This window comes from Rutidosis leptorrhynchoides, chromosome 4, assembly GCF_046630445.1.
Source record: "Rutidosis leptorrhynchoides isolate AG116_Rl617_1_P2 chromosome 4, CSIRO_AGI_Rlap_v1, whole genome shotgun sequence".
NCBI classification, from domain to species: domain Eukaryota; kingdom Viridiplantae; phylum Streptophyta; class Magnoliopsida; order Asterales; family Asteraceae; genus Rutidosis; species Rutidosis leptorrhynchoides.
In genome coordinates, this window is record NC_092336.1 from 119,765,590 (window position 1) to 119,783,045 (window position 17,456).

Genomic DNA, 17,456 nt, shown 5'->3' on the forward strand with positions numbered 1-17,456 from the left:
AACTAGTACAAATTTAAGGTGCTATAACTAATGAACTAACAATAACACGTCAACAGTGACTAAATATTGATTTTATAGGCATATGAAGATATGGAGAAATATAAATAGCATACCTTATCGAGTATCACAACAGATCCTACACAATGCCCTTAACTTCTGTAAAGACTTTGTAATAGTACCATTAATTGTATACGTAGTATTTTAAAGTTTAAACTAAACAAATAAGTAACCAAGTATCAATAATACATAATACTATATACAATCATAGTATTGAAAATCTTACTCTCAGCACTACGAAACGTATTAAAAACACAAGACTTGATAACAACAACTTAATTAACATTAACCAACATAATTTGAGTTACAAAGTCGAATAACTCAAAAAAATCAAACAATATGAAAAAATTAACGTTAACAAACATATATACAAAGTCCCATTGATGACATAAGTTCCATCAATCACATATTGTCATCATTAATGAATAACATATCAATATCATTAATAACATCATACTTATTTTTTTTAAGCGAGGAAACTCTCGTATGAACGAGCACATTGTCCCCCTCATAGAAGATAAAACCTCGGGTAATTAAGCCCCCCGAGGCGAGACCTAATAACATCATGCTTGACCATTAAATTAATTTATTCGAGCATCATACAAATGTTACAGTACAATGTACAATTGATTTAAACAAGGGGATGGCGTCTTTATCTAGCATGCTATATATCCATATGAAGGATGGCGAAGTGACGGATGGCTAGCAATGACGGTGGAAAAAAATCCATATCATGAATGACTAATTTAGAAACATAACTCTGAACCATTGAGAATGCATTTGTGAACCTTGTGTTGTAGCTCATGTAATAGTGGTCTGTCTTTCTTAGTTAGAGGTCAGGAGTTCAACTCCCGTGAAGTGCAGCATTGCACACAAGGTTGCCCCTTAACCCTTAAATTTCACCCAAGAGTGCATTTCGCACATCGCATTGCGGGGGCAAGGGGAGGAGGATTTTACCGCCCATGTCTTCGGATTGGGACGAGTTTCTTCCTGGACAGCAGTTGGAGGCGGGTTATGCAACTGCGAGAGATGAACACGTGGATGATTTAGTTCCCCTAGGTGCTCTCAAACTCGTGTTTAAAAATTTTTGAGTGAATAGGTAGCGAGGATTGTTTAGTTCCCCTAGGTAATTCAAAGGAGACCACAGTTTGAGGGACTTGTCTTAAAAAAAAATGTGAGTGAATAATATGGAGTATGAAACTTTCTTATGACAAAGCATGTGATTGTGTAGTAAAGTAGTCGTAAAATAAACAATCATAACGAGGACAAATAAAATGCCTATTTTACTATTTTTGGACCGAGGAAATGTGTAAAAACATGTGATTCATATAATTCAAGTTCAAGTATGGTAAATTAAAACATCATTACAAATTACAAAACAAATACGGATTAATACTAAAATCAAGGCCATCATTCTAGAAGTACATCACGTTTGTTTTCTTGTGCAGAAAGCCTTATTACTCTCTTCTTTATTTCATTACAATCTACTCCGTACAAATTACATTTACATTTACATTTACAATTAGAATTAGAATAACATAACGATAACAAAACAATAATTAGTAATCCTGCTAAAAAACTTGCATACATCTTATTATGCATAATTTACAAGTAATCTAGAAATTACAATATCCATATCCATTCTAAAAAACATTTTGTGCATAAAATCTAAAAGATCCAGTTGTCTTTTTCCTTTGAAGCTTCTTTTTACAACAAAGAGGGGTTTAAAAAGAAGACAATTCTCACGTCATAGGTACCAAATTCCCAATTGGATTACTATTTTTCTAATTTATATTTATTTTTATATTTTTGATGACTCTGTGAATTGTTAATTAATTGTTAAAATAAAAATAATCCAGCAACGCCCTCTTTAAACAGTCTGTGATTTTTTTTTATTATCGGTTTTTGGAAGCTTCCTCCTTATATTTATGTTAATTCATTTAATATTTAATTAAATATTAATATTAATATTAAATACCAGTGTTATGTTATTGTAATGTAATTGTAATATGTAAATATGTAATGTAATATGTAATGTAATTGTATTTGTGTTTATTTTATTGTGTGTTAGTTGGAAATAATTAGATCTTTTGTTTAAAAATTCAACATATGCGCCTTATTAAAGTCAAAACATGAAAGATCCAAAGTCTTCATTCAAACCATTCAAGCTCAAAGAAACAATCAAATTACAGATGCACCAATTTCCTTACATTTTCCTTTAAATTTATTGCAATTGTAACATAATCTTCATCAATATCAATATACATACACCCACACTTTTTTATATTTATATATATATAGTTTCACATTCTTAATAAAATACCCTTTATTTTTTTCTTCATTTTTTCTTTCCTTTTCACCTTTGTTAATTCATACAAAAAAAAGTTTGAATTTAATTCCAAGAAATATTGGAATTTATTTATATACAGCTGATTTGTTTATACACTTGTTCCTTCTTCATTTCTGGATTCTGGGTTTTGCTGATTTTTATATTTAATTACTGGGTTTTTGAGCTTTTCTGCTTGAACCCAATTTATTATTCACTTGGGGTGTGTGTAAAGCACCCATCTTTTGTTGTTTTTTGGGAGATTCTTTATTTGGGTATCTGTAAAAACAAGTATTTTGAAAAAAGATTGAAGCTTTTTACAAGTTAGCATACAACAGAGTAACAAGAAATGGGTACAGGTAGAAAAAAGAGGTTGCATTTTAGCAAGATCTACTCTTTTAAGTGTGGAAGGAATAAATTTGATGAGGATCATTCACAAATTGGAGGTCCAGGGTTTTCAAGAGTTGTTTATTGCAATGATAATGGTGTCTCAGAAGTTGCAAGTCAAAACTATATAGATAATTATGTTAGGTCAACAAAGTACACACCAATGACTTTTGTACCAAAATCACTGTTTGAACAATTTAGAAGAGTTGCAAATTTTTATTTTCTTGTTACTGGGATTTTATCATTTACAGACCTTGCTCCTTACTCTGCTGTTAGTGCTATTCTTCCTTTAATTGTTGTAATTGGTGCTTCTATGGTCAAAGAAGGTATTGAAGATTGGCAAAGACAGCAGCAGGTATGTTTATTCTACTGTTAGATCCATTTTATCAAAGTTTGAATCTTTAATTTTTAGTGGGATTTGGTTTCTTGTTATAAAGTTTGAATCTTTTGTTTTAGTATGATATGGGTTCATCTATTAAAGTTTGAATCTTGGGTTCTCTGTTGGATTAGATTAATCTATTGACTTCTATTTGTTAAGTTGGATTTAAGGAACTTTTGGAGATTTTTGATGGGATTATGATTTATAAACTTTTAATGCTAGATTCATGATAAAGAACTCAAATTATTTCCTCCTATGTATTTATTTCTATATAATCAACATAGCAGATTATAATTCCGTATTTGAATGTTATGCTATTATAGGATCATGAGGTCAATAATCGAAAAGTCAAAGTTCATCGAGGTGAAGGCGTTTTCGAAACTAGAGAATGGAAAAGATTAAGAGTAGGAGATGTAGTTAAGGTAGAAAAAGATGAATTCTTCCCTGCTGATCTTCTGTTACTTTCATCAAGTTATGAAGATGCAGTTTGTTATGTCGAAACGATGAATTTAGACGGTGAAACAAATTTAAAGCTTAAACAATCATTAGATGCAACATCTATGATCAATGATGATTTAAATTTTAAAGATTTTAAAGCAACTATTAAATGTGAAGATCCAAATGCAAGTTTGTATACATTTGTTGGAACTATGGAGTATCAAGAAGAACAATATGCACTTTCTCCTCAACAACTCCTTTTACGAGATTCGAAGTTGAGAAATACAGATTATATATATGGTGCTGTGATATTTACGGGTCATGATACGAAAGTAATTCAAAACTCGACTGAAGCACCTTCGAAAAGGAGTCGAATTGAAAGAAGAATGGATAGTATTATCTACTTTTTGTTCTTGATCTTGTTTCTAATGGCGTTTTTGGGATCGGTTTATTTTGGGATTGTAACGAAACGGGATTTAAACGGTGATAGACAAAAAAGATGGTATTTGGCACCTGATAAATCTGATATCTTTTTTGATCCTAAGCGGGCCCCGGCTGCAGCAATATATCATTTCTTAACGGCTTTATTGTTGTATAGTTACTTGATACCGATTTCTTTATATGTGTCGATTGAAATCGTGAAAGTATTGCAGACGGTGTTTATAAACAACGATATTCAAATGTATCATGAAGAAACTGATAAACCTGCTCATGCTCGAACCTCAAATTTGACTGAAGAACTTGGTCAAATCGACACTGTTTTATCAGACAAAACCGGGACTTTGACTTGCAATTCAATGGAGTTTATCAAGTGTTCGATTGCGGGGACCGCTTACGGTCGTGGTGTTACGGAAGTCGAACGAGCTATGGCGAAAAAAATGGGATCTCCATTAATTGTTAATGGTAGAGATCAACTTGTTGATGATGAAGACGATCAAGATTCTACATTGTTTGTTAAAGGTTACAACTTTGAAGATGAAAGAATCACAAATGGTTATTGGATTCATGAATCGAATTCAGATGTGATTCAAAAGTTTTTTCGGTTATTAGCGATTTGTCACACTGCAATACCAGATGTTGAAGAAGAAACAGGAAAGGTTACGTATGAGGCTGAATCGCCTGATGAAGCTGCTTTTGTTATTGCGGCAAGAGAAATTGGTTTTGAGTTTTATAAAAGAACACAAACAACGGTTTCTTTTACTGAGTTTGATCCTATATTTAAGAGAAAAGTTGAAAGGTGACATTTTTTTTTTTAATCTTTTTCTTGTTTCGGGACATTTTTAGTGTTGTATCTTAAAAGGGTATTCGTTGTGAATAATCTTTTTGTTGTTTTTTGATTGTAGGACATATGAGCTTTTGAATGTTTTAGAATTTAACAGTGCACGAAAGAGAATGTCGGTTATAGTTAGGGATGATCATGGGAAGCTACTTTTACTCTGTAAAGGTGCAGACAGGTAATTAACAAATCAAGATTCAATAAAAAATGTTTTTTTTATCATTAATTCGATATCGGATCTAATCTTGTGTTTTGTGTTATCTCTTCAGTGTTATGTTTGATAGACTAGCTAAAAATGGAAGACAGTTTGAAGAGAGTACAAAAGAACATGTGAATGAGTATGCTGATGCCGGTTTAAGGACGTTGATTCTTGCTTATCGTGAACTCAACGAGGAAGAATACAAAAAGTTTAATGAAAAATTCATAGAGGCTAAGAACTCAGTAAGTGCAGATCGAGATGATTTGATTGATGAAGTAACTGAAGAAATCGAAAAAGATTTGATACTTTTGGGTGCCACTGCTGTTGAGGACAAACTGCAAAAGGGGGTAAGTTTATGTTTTTCCATTTCAAGAACTTCAAATTTTGTATCTTTTGTTGTTTTTTCATTTCAAGAACTTCAAAGTTTGGATCTTTTGCTGTTTTTCCATTTCAAGAACTTCAAATTTTGAATCTTTTGTTAATTTTCCATTTCAAGAACTTTAAATATTGAATCTTTTGCTGTTTTTCCATTTCAACAAGAACTTCAAATTTTGAATCTTTTGTTGTTTTTCCATTTCAAGAACTTCAAATATTGAATCTTTTGCTGTTTTTCCATTTCAAGAACTTCGAATTTTGAATCTTCTGTTGTTTCCATTTCAAGAACTTCAAATTTTGAATCTTTTGTTGTTTTTCCATTTCAAGAACTTAAAATTTTGTACCTTTTGTTGAATCTTATAAAGTGAAAATTGTATTCTGTTTTGCAGGTACCCGAATGCATTGACAAACTTGCTCAAGCAGGAATCAAGATTTGGGTTCTCACGGGCGATAAAATGGAAACAGCAATCAATATCGGGTATAATAGAATTTATTTTTTTTGAAGAATCCGAATCTTTCTTTTCTTGTTGTAGCTAACGTCCAAAAAATTTTACAAAAATTTACAGGTTCGCGTGTAGTTTGCTAAGACAAGGAATGAAACAGATTATAGTAACTTTGGAGAGTCCAGAAATCATTGAAGCAGAAAAAGCTGGTGATAAAAGTTTAATCGCCAAGGTGAGTTTCTGTTTGTTCTTTTAAATCGTTATTTCAAAGTTTCATGCACGTGTATTGATCGAAATCGATGATATTTACATATTCAGCTATCGAAGGAAAACGTCAAGAAGCAGATATTAGCTGGGAAGGCCCAACTTACGGCTTCAACAACTGACCCGTTTGCTTTGATCATTGATGGAAAATCACTTGCGTACGCTTTACATGAGGACATTAAGCACACATTTTTGGAGCTTGCTGTTGCTTGTGCATCCGTTATTTGCTGTCGTTCTTCACCAAAACAGAAAGCATTGGTTAGTTTAAATTAGAAGATTTTCATTTTAGTTTTTTTTTTTATGAAAAGAGAGCAAATTAGGAACTGAAAACATTATTGAAATGCAGGTTACGAGACTTGTTAAAGAAGGAACTGGGAAAACAACTTTAGCAATCGGTGATGGCGCGAATGATGTCGGAATGCTTCAAGAAGCTGACATCGGCATCGGGATTAGTGGTGTTGAGGGAATGCAGGTACTTGCTGTTAATTTGAAATCTAACTCTTAATCTTAAATTTATGATGACAGATATATAATCTTTTGACAACATAGCATTAGTTATAACTTTACTGCTATTTAGTGCTATTTAGGGTGCGTTTGATAAAACATAATGATTAAGTACTGAATGGTCAAAATCTGAATGATTCAAAGGTTCTGATTGAACTTGGTTTGGTTCTGAATGACAATAACCTATTTGATAATTATTCATAATCACAACAACAAAACCCAATACCACATAAGTGGTTATTAGTTTTGATTATATTCTACGAGTACTAGATTAATACTAAAAATTGTTATGTAGAATACAGTAAAAAATGAACAATGAACAGTACAGTGCATTTTATTACAGTTTGCCCTTTTGAAATTATACAAACTTTATTTGAAGATAATAATGTACCTTTTTACTTTAATCCCTGAATGATTATCAACCATTTTGTATTGAATAAATAGGCGGTTATGTCGAGCGATATTGCAATTGCTCAATTTCGGTTTTTGGAACGCTTGCTGTTGGTTCATGGACATTGGTGTTACCGAAGAATATCTTCAATGGTAAGCATCTTTTTTTTTTAAATCTAAAACGACAAACAATCATTTATTCAGTATAATCAAGTAACCCTTTTTGTACATTTGCAGATATGCTACTTTTTCTACAAGAATATTGTATTTGGAACCACAGTGTTTTTATACGAAGGTTATGCATCGTTCTCGGGTCTACCTGCATATAACGATTGGTATTTGTCTCTTTACAACGTCTTCTTTACATCACTTCCCGCCATTGCTTTGGGCGTTTTCGATCAGGATGTCTCTGCAAGATTTTGTCTCAAGGTATGCCCTAAATGCCCTTTTAGTTACTGTGTATATGTACATTTTGTTACATTTTTACTGTATTGAAACACACACAGTCATCAAAGGTGATTTTCCTAATCAAGATTATTCACATGACATTTATAAAAATAAAAACCACATATCAATTAATGATTTATATATTTGCTTTTTATCTCATATAACAAGGGCATGTTAGTAAATTCACACTGTTTCGACGGATCATATTCTAATTCATTACTTTCTTTCGATACGACAGTTTCCGTTACTATATCAAGAAGGTGTTCAAAACACTCTGTTCAGATGGCGTCGAATATTCGGTTGGATGCTAAACGGTCTAGCCACCGGCATAGTCATCTTTTTCCTCTGCCTAAAATCATTAAACCCCGAATCATATCAAAAAAACGGAAAAACCGCCGGGTTAGAAGTAGTGGGGGCCACAATCTACACATGTGTCGTATGGGTAGTCAACTGTCAAATGGCACTCGCCGTCAGCTACTTCACCTTAATCCAACATATCTTCATTTGGGGAGGCATAATCTTATGGTACCTGTTCCTTTTAGCTTATGGCGCAATGCCGACCACAATTTCGACAACCGCGTACAAAGTGTTTACCGAAACGCTCGCACCGGCACCGTCGTACTGGTTCGTTACGCTTTTTGTGGTGATTGCGGCGTTGATTCCGTATTATTGTTATAAAGCGGTTCAAATGAGATTTTTCCCGGCTTATCATGGTATGATTCAGTGGATTAGATATGAAGGTAATACTGATGATCCAGAGTATGTTAACATGGTCCGTCAGCGGTCGATTAGGACCACGACAGTTGGGTTTACGGCTCGGTCAATAGCAAGAGATAACAATTTGTATCATTTGAATTTGGAGCGACAAGCGCCTAGATCACGATCAGAATCAGATGCAGTACAAGTATAAAAATATATTTTGTATTTATACAAATTTAAAAGTGTAGTGATAGATTTTTGGTAGTAGAAAAATGCGTTTATATTCTTTAATTAATTGTTGTAGTCTCTAGTGATCAATTTCCTGAGTTTCAGAGACAAGTCTTGTTGTAAATTATGGAAATTGTGTATAGATTGAAAGAGAAAATTCATCTTTCTATGATCTTAAATGTCGTTTTATGTCCATTTTTTTTTTTCTAGGTTTATTTTTATTCTTTTGTTGCAGAACAACAAGATCCATCATCATGGGGTTGAATTCGTATCAGTTTTTCCCTAAATTTTCAAGCTTTTGGTATTATATTGATTTCATTATTTCATTATTATTGCAATGCAATTTGCATAAGAGATAGTTTTGTGATGACGAATGTAAGAGATGCGTGAAAAAACCGCAAATTGAAATAACTAAGTTTTCGAACCCTCGCTCCGCGCTGGGGGTTCGGTTTTCAATGTATTTTATTGCGTTTAGTTTGTAAAATTATTTCGTAGCTAACGATGATGTCGTTGAAGCGCAACTCGAGTCGTACTAAAAGATTTAACCCGTGAAAGATTTAAATGTTATTTTAAATTAACAATATATGTGCATCTCCGCGTTTAGCTATGGAATTGTCGACTTTTAAAAATTTAAAAATCAACGTGTATGAAAAGTACCTCAAATATTTAGCCTTTTTTAAAAAAGAATCTGTTTTGCGTATAGTTAGTGACGTTGTGTTCGTAAAATTATTTCGAGTTTAACGATGATGCCGGAAAAATTTAACTCGTTGCGAGCGAGAAGATATGACCTGTTGAATATTTTGGTGGAGTTTATTTAAGATTTTTTTATGAAAATGTTGATTTGGCACTTTACTCCCCTGTTTGAGGCGCCGGTTTTAATGTTTGAACAAAGTGGGGGGGTTTTTTTGGCAAAGTGGAAGTTTTTTTTTTAAAAAAAAGGTAAAATGACAAAAATACCCCTGGTACCATTCATCATTTTTGTCTAATAGTTAATTGAAATAATTCCAATGAAGAGCAGCACCAATAAAACTTGGATTTATTAGGTGCTCCGAGTCTTAAAATTATACCTGGCAAACGGATCGAGTTGGGTCAAGGATTAAATGAGTTTGGGTCGAAACTGATTATGGGTCGAAACGGGTCAGAATTAAAATCGGTCAAACGGGTTAGGTCGAGACCCGGGTCGGGTTGGGTCAAGAACCGGGTCAGTTGGGTCGGGCTAGTAAAATTGTTCTTGTTTGTATTTATTTATGTATCTCTTCCGAAAACGCGCCTCGAAAATGCGAGTCGAAAACGTGCGCCGAAAACGCCCGCTAAAAAACGTGCGCTGAAAAAGCGCGTCGAAAAAACCTAATCCAGCACGAAATGCATGTCGAAAAACGTGCATCGAAAACAGCGCGTCGAAAAACATGGGTACCGAAGACGTGGGTCGAAAATGCGCGCCGTAATAGCGCGCCGAAAAAACGCCCGTCGAAAACGCCCGTAAAAAAAGCGGCGCGATACACGCGGCGAAAACGCGCTTCAAGAAACGTGCGCCGAAATAGCTCGCCGAAAACGCCTGACAAAAACGTCCATCGAAAAATGTGCCGCGAAAACGCGCTTCCAAAAACAAGCGTCGAATTCGAGCCCGAAATCGCGCATCGTAAACGCGTGAAGGAGACGCGCGTCGAAAACGTGCCTAAAAACGCGCCTCAAAAACGCGTCTCGATTTAAATTAGCAGGACCGAAGTAGGTTAAGTCAATGACCCATTAATCTTTTGAAAGATGTTGGGACTTGATGAGTTTTTAAAATCAGCTCATTCCCTTATTTTCTTTCTTAAGTATATGTTTGGACCCATTTGAATCTTCAAATAAATTCAAAGAACCTACTTTTAAAGTTTTGAGTCTTGTTTGTCAGGTCTATTTAAAACTGATATTTGCAAGATAATAGTATTGCTCAACACCTATTAACAAATACCATATTCATTGATGATATTAGCAAGATAAAAGTATTGCTTAACACCTATTAACAAATACCATACCCATTGACTCACCCCAAGTGTTTTTATCTTTTGTTTAAAAGATTATAATTTGTTATCTAACTAAATTATGTTTGAAATGTTGATGATTTTAGTATCATCTAACAATCATTTTAGATAATCGAAATTTACTTAAAAATGAAAGTTATCTAGTTATATTTAATAAAGGATTTGATGTACACCCGTAAAAATTGACTAGACACTGTTGTGAAAATAGCGGGAGTCAAGGGGGTCGTGCCCCCTTACAGGGTTCAAGGAGCAGCACCCCTAGTTTGGTATTAAGGGTGTCTATGTTTGCAGTGGCGATTCTAGGATCAAAACCCAATGGGGTCCCGAAAATTCATTCGATAACTTTCTTGCATAAAATATTGAATGTGTCGGGTCAAATCGAGTCGGGTAGGGTCGGGCCCAAAGCACAAACATAAAATTGAATAAAACTCGTAAAATATAACGTTGTTCATATGCTGTAGCAATTTTACAACGGTATTATAACCCATGTCCAATAGTTAGGTAGTTATGAGTGATAAGATTAGATATTCATATACAGTAACTATTATAAATATATTTATCATTACACATCACATACATCTTAATTGCAACCATATAATGAGTTCACTATGAGTACTCACAAAAAAACATGTATATCTCAACATAAAAATTACACATAATTGTCATAATATATGTTTGATAGTAAATTTAACATATTATATTCATTATTAGACAAACATTAGTAACATTACACCACATGTTGGAAGAATTTTAAATTACGTCATGTTATATTACGTCTATGTTTTCATTATATATTTGAAAATATTATAAGATTTCTTAAATATCCAACGGATATCCATTAAGCAGCTTAATCCACTAGATATTGATATAGATGGTTAAACTAAATTTAAATAGATATGAATATGGATATGGATATAAATATGAATAAATAAAAACTAAATAGATATGGATATGACCTTACGCCCTCACTCGACCCATTGACATCCTTAGGATGAAGGATTGCAGATAGAACCGTAAGAAATTGTGATGTAGAAGGAAGTCAAAAAGAATTAGAATAGGATTTTTTTTTTTGTATTTTTATATCTAGTATATTCAATGGCCCATACTATAAAATTATAAGTGGGCTAATTTCAAATACTTTGGCAGTCCAAATTATTAAACTATAATCTCTAAAAATTTATGGGGTCCCAATTATTATATTTAGTGGTGTCCTATACAAAAAAAAAAATTTGTGATAAATTTCGAAAACTAGTGATGTCACAGGACCCGGTATCATAATACTTAAAGTCGCCACTATAACAACCCTCATTTTCCACTCTGAAATGACTAAAATGCCCCTAGAGTTTCATTTCTGCTTTGTACATCAGTATTATTATTAGGGTTATTATCCGCACATGATAAATGAAGTAATTAATACTCGTATTTAACGAACTAAACCCTAACCCTAGTATTTATTATTATTATTATTATTATTATTATTATTATTATTATTATTATTATTATTATTATTATTATTGTTATTCCTATTATTAATATTATTATTATTATAAGTGTTAATATATGTAAATGAATATATAACTATGTGTTTGTATATAAAATGATTAGGTAATGGATTATAAGTATAAAATTTGTAAAATAAATATTTATGTATATATATCGAATTATATATATAAATATATGATTAATAAAAGTATTTATAAATAAAAAAAGAAAATAAATAAAATAATAAATAAATTCTAGAATATTCCTAATAGTTATGGAAAATATAAAAATTGATTTTTATTTAAAAATTTCGGCCAAATACCCCTCCCCCATATTTTTATAAAAATTAATTAATTAAATGTATTATTACTTTCCTTATTCGAGTCCAACTTTTTTTTCAAACAATTTCAAGTATAAATACAACTCATAAACCTCAAAAAATTTCATAACTTTTTCTCTCATTCCTCTCAAGCTTGAAGAAAATTATTGTGAGTCTTTCTTTCTTTTTCTTTTTATTTTTTTGATTTCTTCTCTTTTTTTTAGCCGAATACATGTTTTAATTCTAATAAATATAAAAGAAATTAACTAAAATATATATAATAATGATAATTATTGTTATGTATTATAGGTTTAAGAAAAATTATTTTTATAGATTTATAATTCGTTTTTATATTTTTAAATGATTAAAAACAGTTTTTATGTAATCGATATAAGTATTTATTTATAAAAAATGGTTATAAGGTTTATAAATTCATGGAACAAATTTTTCCAAAACTTAATAATGTTATAAAAGTGTTCTAAGTCGAAAAGTATATTTTTATGATGTACGTAGTATTATGTATTTATTTGCTATTTTCTATGGTACATATTCATAATTATGTACAAAAATAGAATTTAATTAATCTAAAGGTTATAAAGTAGTAACAATAATTTTTACAGGTTATAATAAACTTTTAAAAATTGTTCAAATCGAAAAATTTATTTATATAATATGTTATCTAATTTTTCTATATTTATTGTATTATCGATCGCTATATATATATAAAAAGAGATGGAAATTATTTAAAATATCAAAATCAGTAATAATTAATTTTAAATAGTTTATAACAGTTAAGTAATGTGTAAAAATAATTTATGGAAGTTTTGGAGTATTATTACAAATTAAATTCGATTTATATGAATAAACAATGCAAATTCGTAATAAATAGTAAACAGAAATAAAAAATAATTATAAAAACTTTTCTGAGATTATATTACCTATATATGGCTGCAAAAATTATAAAAAAATAAATTAAGGGGTCGTTTAATATTTTAATAGAATTTGTTTGGGTTTTTTTGTAAACCGAGCGAGGATTTTAAGGAAAATACAAAATAAATACAACACGAATGTAATCTGTTTTTATAAAAATTTTATATGGTCATTAGAATTACTAGATACTGTAAAAATTGTAAAAAATAATTTTTGTATTATTTATAATTAAATACGAATTATCTAGTAATTAGTATTGTAAAAGGAATAAAATTCGTAATAAAAATATAGAATAATAATAAAAATATATATAAAAATTTTCTAAGTTTAATAAACTTGTAGGAATCTGTAAAAAAAATATAAAATTATATTTTTGGGTCGAAATTATATTTATTCCATAAATAAGTTTGTATTAGATGTAAACTTAGATAAATAAGGAAATAAATATATAAATAAATATTAAATAAGATAAAATATTATCTAAGATTTTTATGTGATTATCTTACATATTTTAATCAGTAAATAAATAAGGAATATTATTTTTTAATATAATTTAGATATTTACTTGATTTAATGTAATTAGAAATAATAAAGTAATTATGAATTATAAATAAATAAATAAATATAATACTTATATTTAATTATTTATAGTATACTTTGATTATTATATAATAATTAAAAATTTATAATACTAATTATAGTAGTTCATTATTAATACATTAATATTATTAATAAATAATTATAGGATAATTATTAATACTTTTACTATATGTATGAGTTAAATAAATATTGAGACATTAATAAATATAATATAATAACATAGATTATGACTTAAACTTAATGTGAAGGTTATAATCGAAAGATAACGTGCACTATATGCAAACCTCACCTCTACTTACGGCCTAGGGTGGTCCTTGTTGCCTTATGGGAACCGCTTGTGGATTTCGAATGCCAAAACATAGATTCTGGTCAAGAATCCTGGGTGCCCGGTAACAACTGATCATTAGAGTGACTTGTATGATAGCAACGAGATTTGAGTAAGGGTGTACAACGTCTTGCTAAGGATTGTAATCCGAACTTTCTATAATTGGATGTTACTAAGAATGGAAACTTTCCATAAATAGTAACTTTCCAAAAATGGAATTTCTTTTAGAAAACCATCATCATTAGTATAGTTATTATACTTATGTTTATTAGGCAATATCTGATCGTACATTCTATCTCTAGGTTGAGATCTCGATCACGTTCTTCCGTTCAATTCATTTCTCTTGTGGAATAACTCTTCTGTGCTACTAAGGTGAACTCATAGCCCCGCTTTTACATATTTTAATGTATTTTATAAATCTTAGGGTGAGACACATGCTTGTTTTTTAAATGATTTACAATTTAGACACAAGTGCCGAAAGTTTTTGATATGCAACTTCGTGAGACCTTGTTAACTTATATTCTTACATGCAAATTCCCCGCCATAATATCGTTAATTGCTAGAATTGAAATGTTGCAAGCTTAATTATTATGAGTAGGCCTATTGAGAGTGACGTCTCTACCCCGACGTCAAGGGGTACATAATAATGATTACCGACACACGCGCAGTGTCAGGGGTTTATGTTTAGCTCGATATTATAACTCATGGCATATTGATATTTTGATGTTTTGAATTAAATCTTGTGGTCTAAAACTATATTGATTATTAAACCTATGATGTTCACTCAACCATTGTGTTGACATTTTAAGCATGTTTGTCTTAGGTGAAGAATAGCTTATGTGATGTCCTATGTTGCTTTGCTTGCTGATGCATTGGAGTCCACATTATTTATATCTTAGCATTTGTTAAACATATATTACATTTGGGTTTACCATGTAAAACGATTACGTTTCCGCTGCAATTGAATTATTGATTTTATTTACGTCTCATTTAGAGTCGTTCTCGTTTATATAATTGTGTGATGATATTGAAATGTCATATTTACCCCCGGCCCTATTTGGGGGTATGACAGAGTGGTATCAGAGCACAGTTTGTTATAGAAAACCAGGATTGCATTTTATGTGTGTCTTATGTGCTAGTTAGGGTGTCTTAGCAATTGTGACGACCCGGAAATTTTCGACCAAATTTAAACTTAATCTTTATATGATTTTATGTTTCCGACACGATAAGCAAAGTCTTTAATGTTGAGTCTCAAAAAATTTTAGAATTATATTCATGTAATCAATTACCCTTTGACCGTGCTCGAGGTTTCACGAACATTTATGTGTATATAGATATGTATATATAATATATAGTTATAGTAATTGAAAACGTTAATAAAGTATTTGATGAATAACACTTTACATGAACGTATTTGTTCAATATACATCAGATACATTGTGATATGATACGGGTCTCTTTTGTGACGTCCACTGTGATTTAAGAGATCGTTTCATTTTTAACGATATTCGAAATAAATGGTAAAGTAATCTACAAGTGAGAACAAAGTGTCAATTAACGGGAACTAGACAAGGGTTAGTGGAATTTCCTATTCGATTTCCTGTATAGGTGTTAACTAGTTAACTTTCATATTATTTAGGGTGAAAGTGAAATTTTGGGAATATAGATAACTTAGAAAAGACAAGTTAAGAAAAATGACGTTTTTCATTAAAATAATTTCATACGTTTATCTAACCTTCGGACTTTATCTTACATTTCATCAGCAAATGGTAATTTAAAAACTTGAAAACCTGTTATGAGTTATATACGATTTTACTTTTCTAAAAACATTTTATGATATAACGATTTCCATTAGTTTAAACTTTTAACAAAATGATTCCTAAATATATTTAGTTTTGGAAAACAAAATTTTCATATTTATTTAAGTTAGTTTCAAACGTACAAAACGTTTTCAGTTTAAAAAGAACTTTATTATTAAAAACACTTTATAGGATAATTTGTTTATGAATTTTGAAGAACTTAATTAAAGCTTTATATTATAAATTTGTAAATATATTTTTATTGTTTCAAAAAGATAAAAGTATTACAAAATAATAATTTCGAAACGATTTTAAACTATATAAAGAACTTTGAAATATATTTAGTTTTGAAAAATTATATATTATATTATTAAATAAATATTTCGAATTTATATTTCAAAATGAAAGTGTATATATATATATATATATTTTCCAATGTAATAAGATTTAATATTAATTTAGTTATAAAATGTTTTATTTAAATAATACTATTATATATATATATATATATATATATATATATATATATATATATATACACACATATACATATGTTTATATAACGAGACGTCGATTTATAAAACAAATGACCAAAACACTCAAATGAATAAGTTACATTTCAATTAGTATAATTATTGATGAAATAAGTCTAATTATTGATAAAGGTACACGTCGCGAAACGTAAAGTACAAGTTTTCTAAGCGTACGAAAGGACGTTCAAAAAACCGGAACCGGTATGTAGGTCGAGCGTCAATGTACAATTCATCGGTGCAAAAATTACAAATCAACTATGCACGAGAATATAATATAATATTTAATTAATTCTAAAGATTAAATATATTATATATTAAATAATATATATATAAAGATGTCGGCAAGGAATTTGAATCAAATGTGAGCTGTAAGAGAAGCTTATGCGATCACATGGCTTCTTCCCTTGCCTCCCATGCTATCGCATGAGGGGGTAGGTGGTGTCAAGTATTATAAATTGAACGATTTCAGTTTTGTGAGATTCATTCTTCACACACTCCATATACATATATGAATATATATTAAAAATATTATTATTATTATTATTATTATTATTATTATTATTATTATTATCAATAAGATTAATATTATTATTAATCTTATTATTATTAGTAGTATAGTATTATACATAAAATATTACGACGAGGTCATGAACGGGTTATTTCAAAACGGGTTTTTTGAGCGGGATAGAGCTAAGGAAATTATGGGTTATAGCTATGGAGGTTATGGGTATTGTTCAGGGGTATTGTTCGTAAGGTCAACCTAGTGTTTATCCGTTTCGTTGCGTCTACGTACTTTCCTACAATATTGAATCACAATATTGATACGTGAACATTCATATCTTATCTTTTATATATTAATAGTGTATCCCTGACTAGTGCTCAAGTATATATGATTATGCATGCTTGTATACTTAGTTTCGTCGTTAAATAGTTTATGATAAATCACGAATTTGATACATATGCATTATGCTACTGAGATATGGTATATGATATGCATGTCGTTGGAAAGCTGACGAAAAATTAATAACTTTT

General features: G+C 30.3%; 1 protein-coding gene across 1 annotated transcript; it reads left to right on the forward strand.

The window, feature by feature from the left end:
• Positions 1-2,509: 2,509 nt before the first annotated feature.
• On the forward strand, positions 2,510-8,584 carry LOC139844969 (putative phospholipid-transporting ATPase 9). The gene is made up of 11 exons (XM_071835186.1): positions 2,510-3,125; positions 3,473-4,824; positions 4,931-5,041; positions 5,133-5,409; positions 5,827-5,915; positions 6,004-6,112; positions 6,199-6,402; positions 6,491-6,616; positions 7,093-7,191; positions 7,276-7,467; positions 7,724-8,584. The coding sequence occupies exons 1-11, from the start codon at positions 2,733-2,735 to the stop codon at positions 8,393-8,395; spliced, it is 3,624 nt and encodes a 1,207-aa protein (XP_071691287.1). The 5' UTR covers positions 2,510-2,732; the 3' UTR covers positions 8,396-8,584.
• The last annotated feature ends 8,872 nt before the right edge of the window (positions 8,585-17,456 follow it).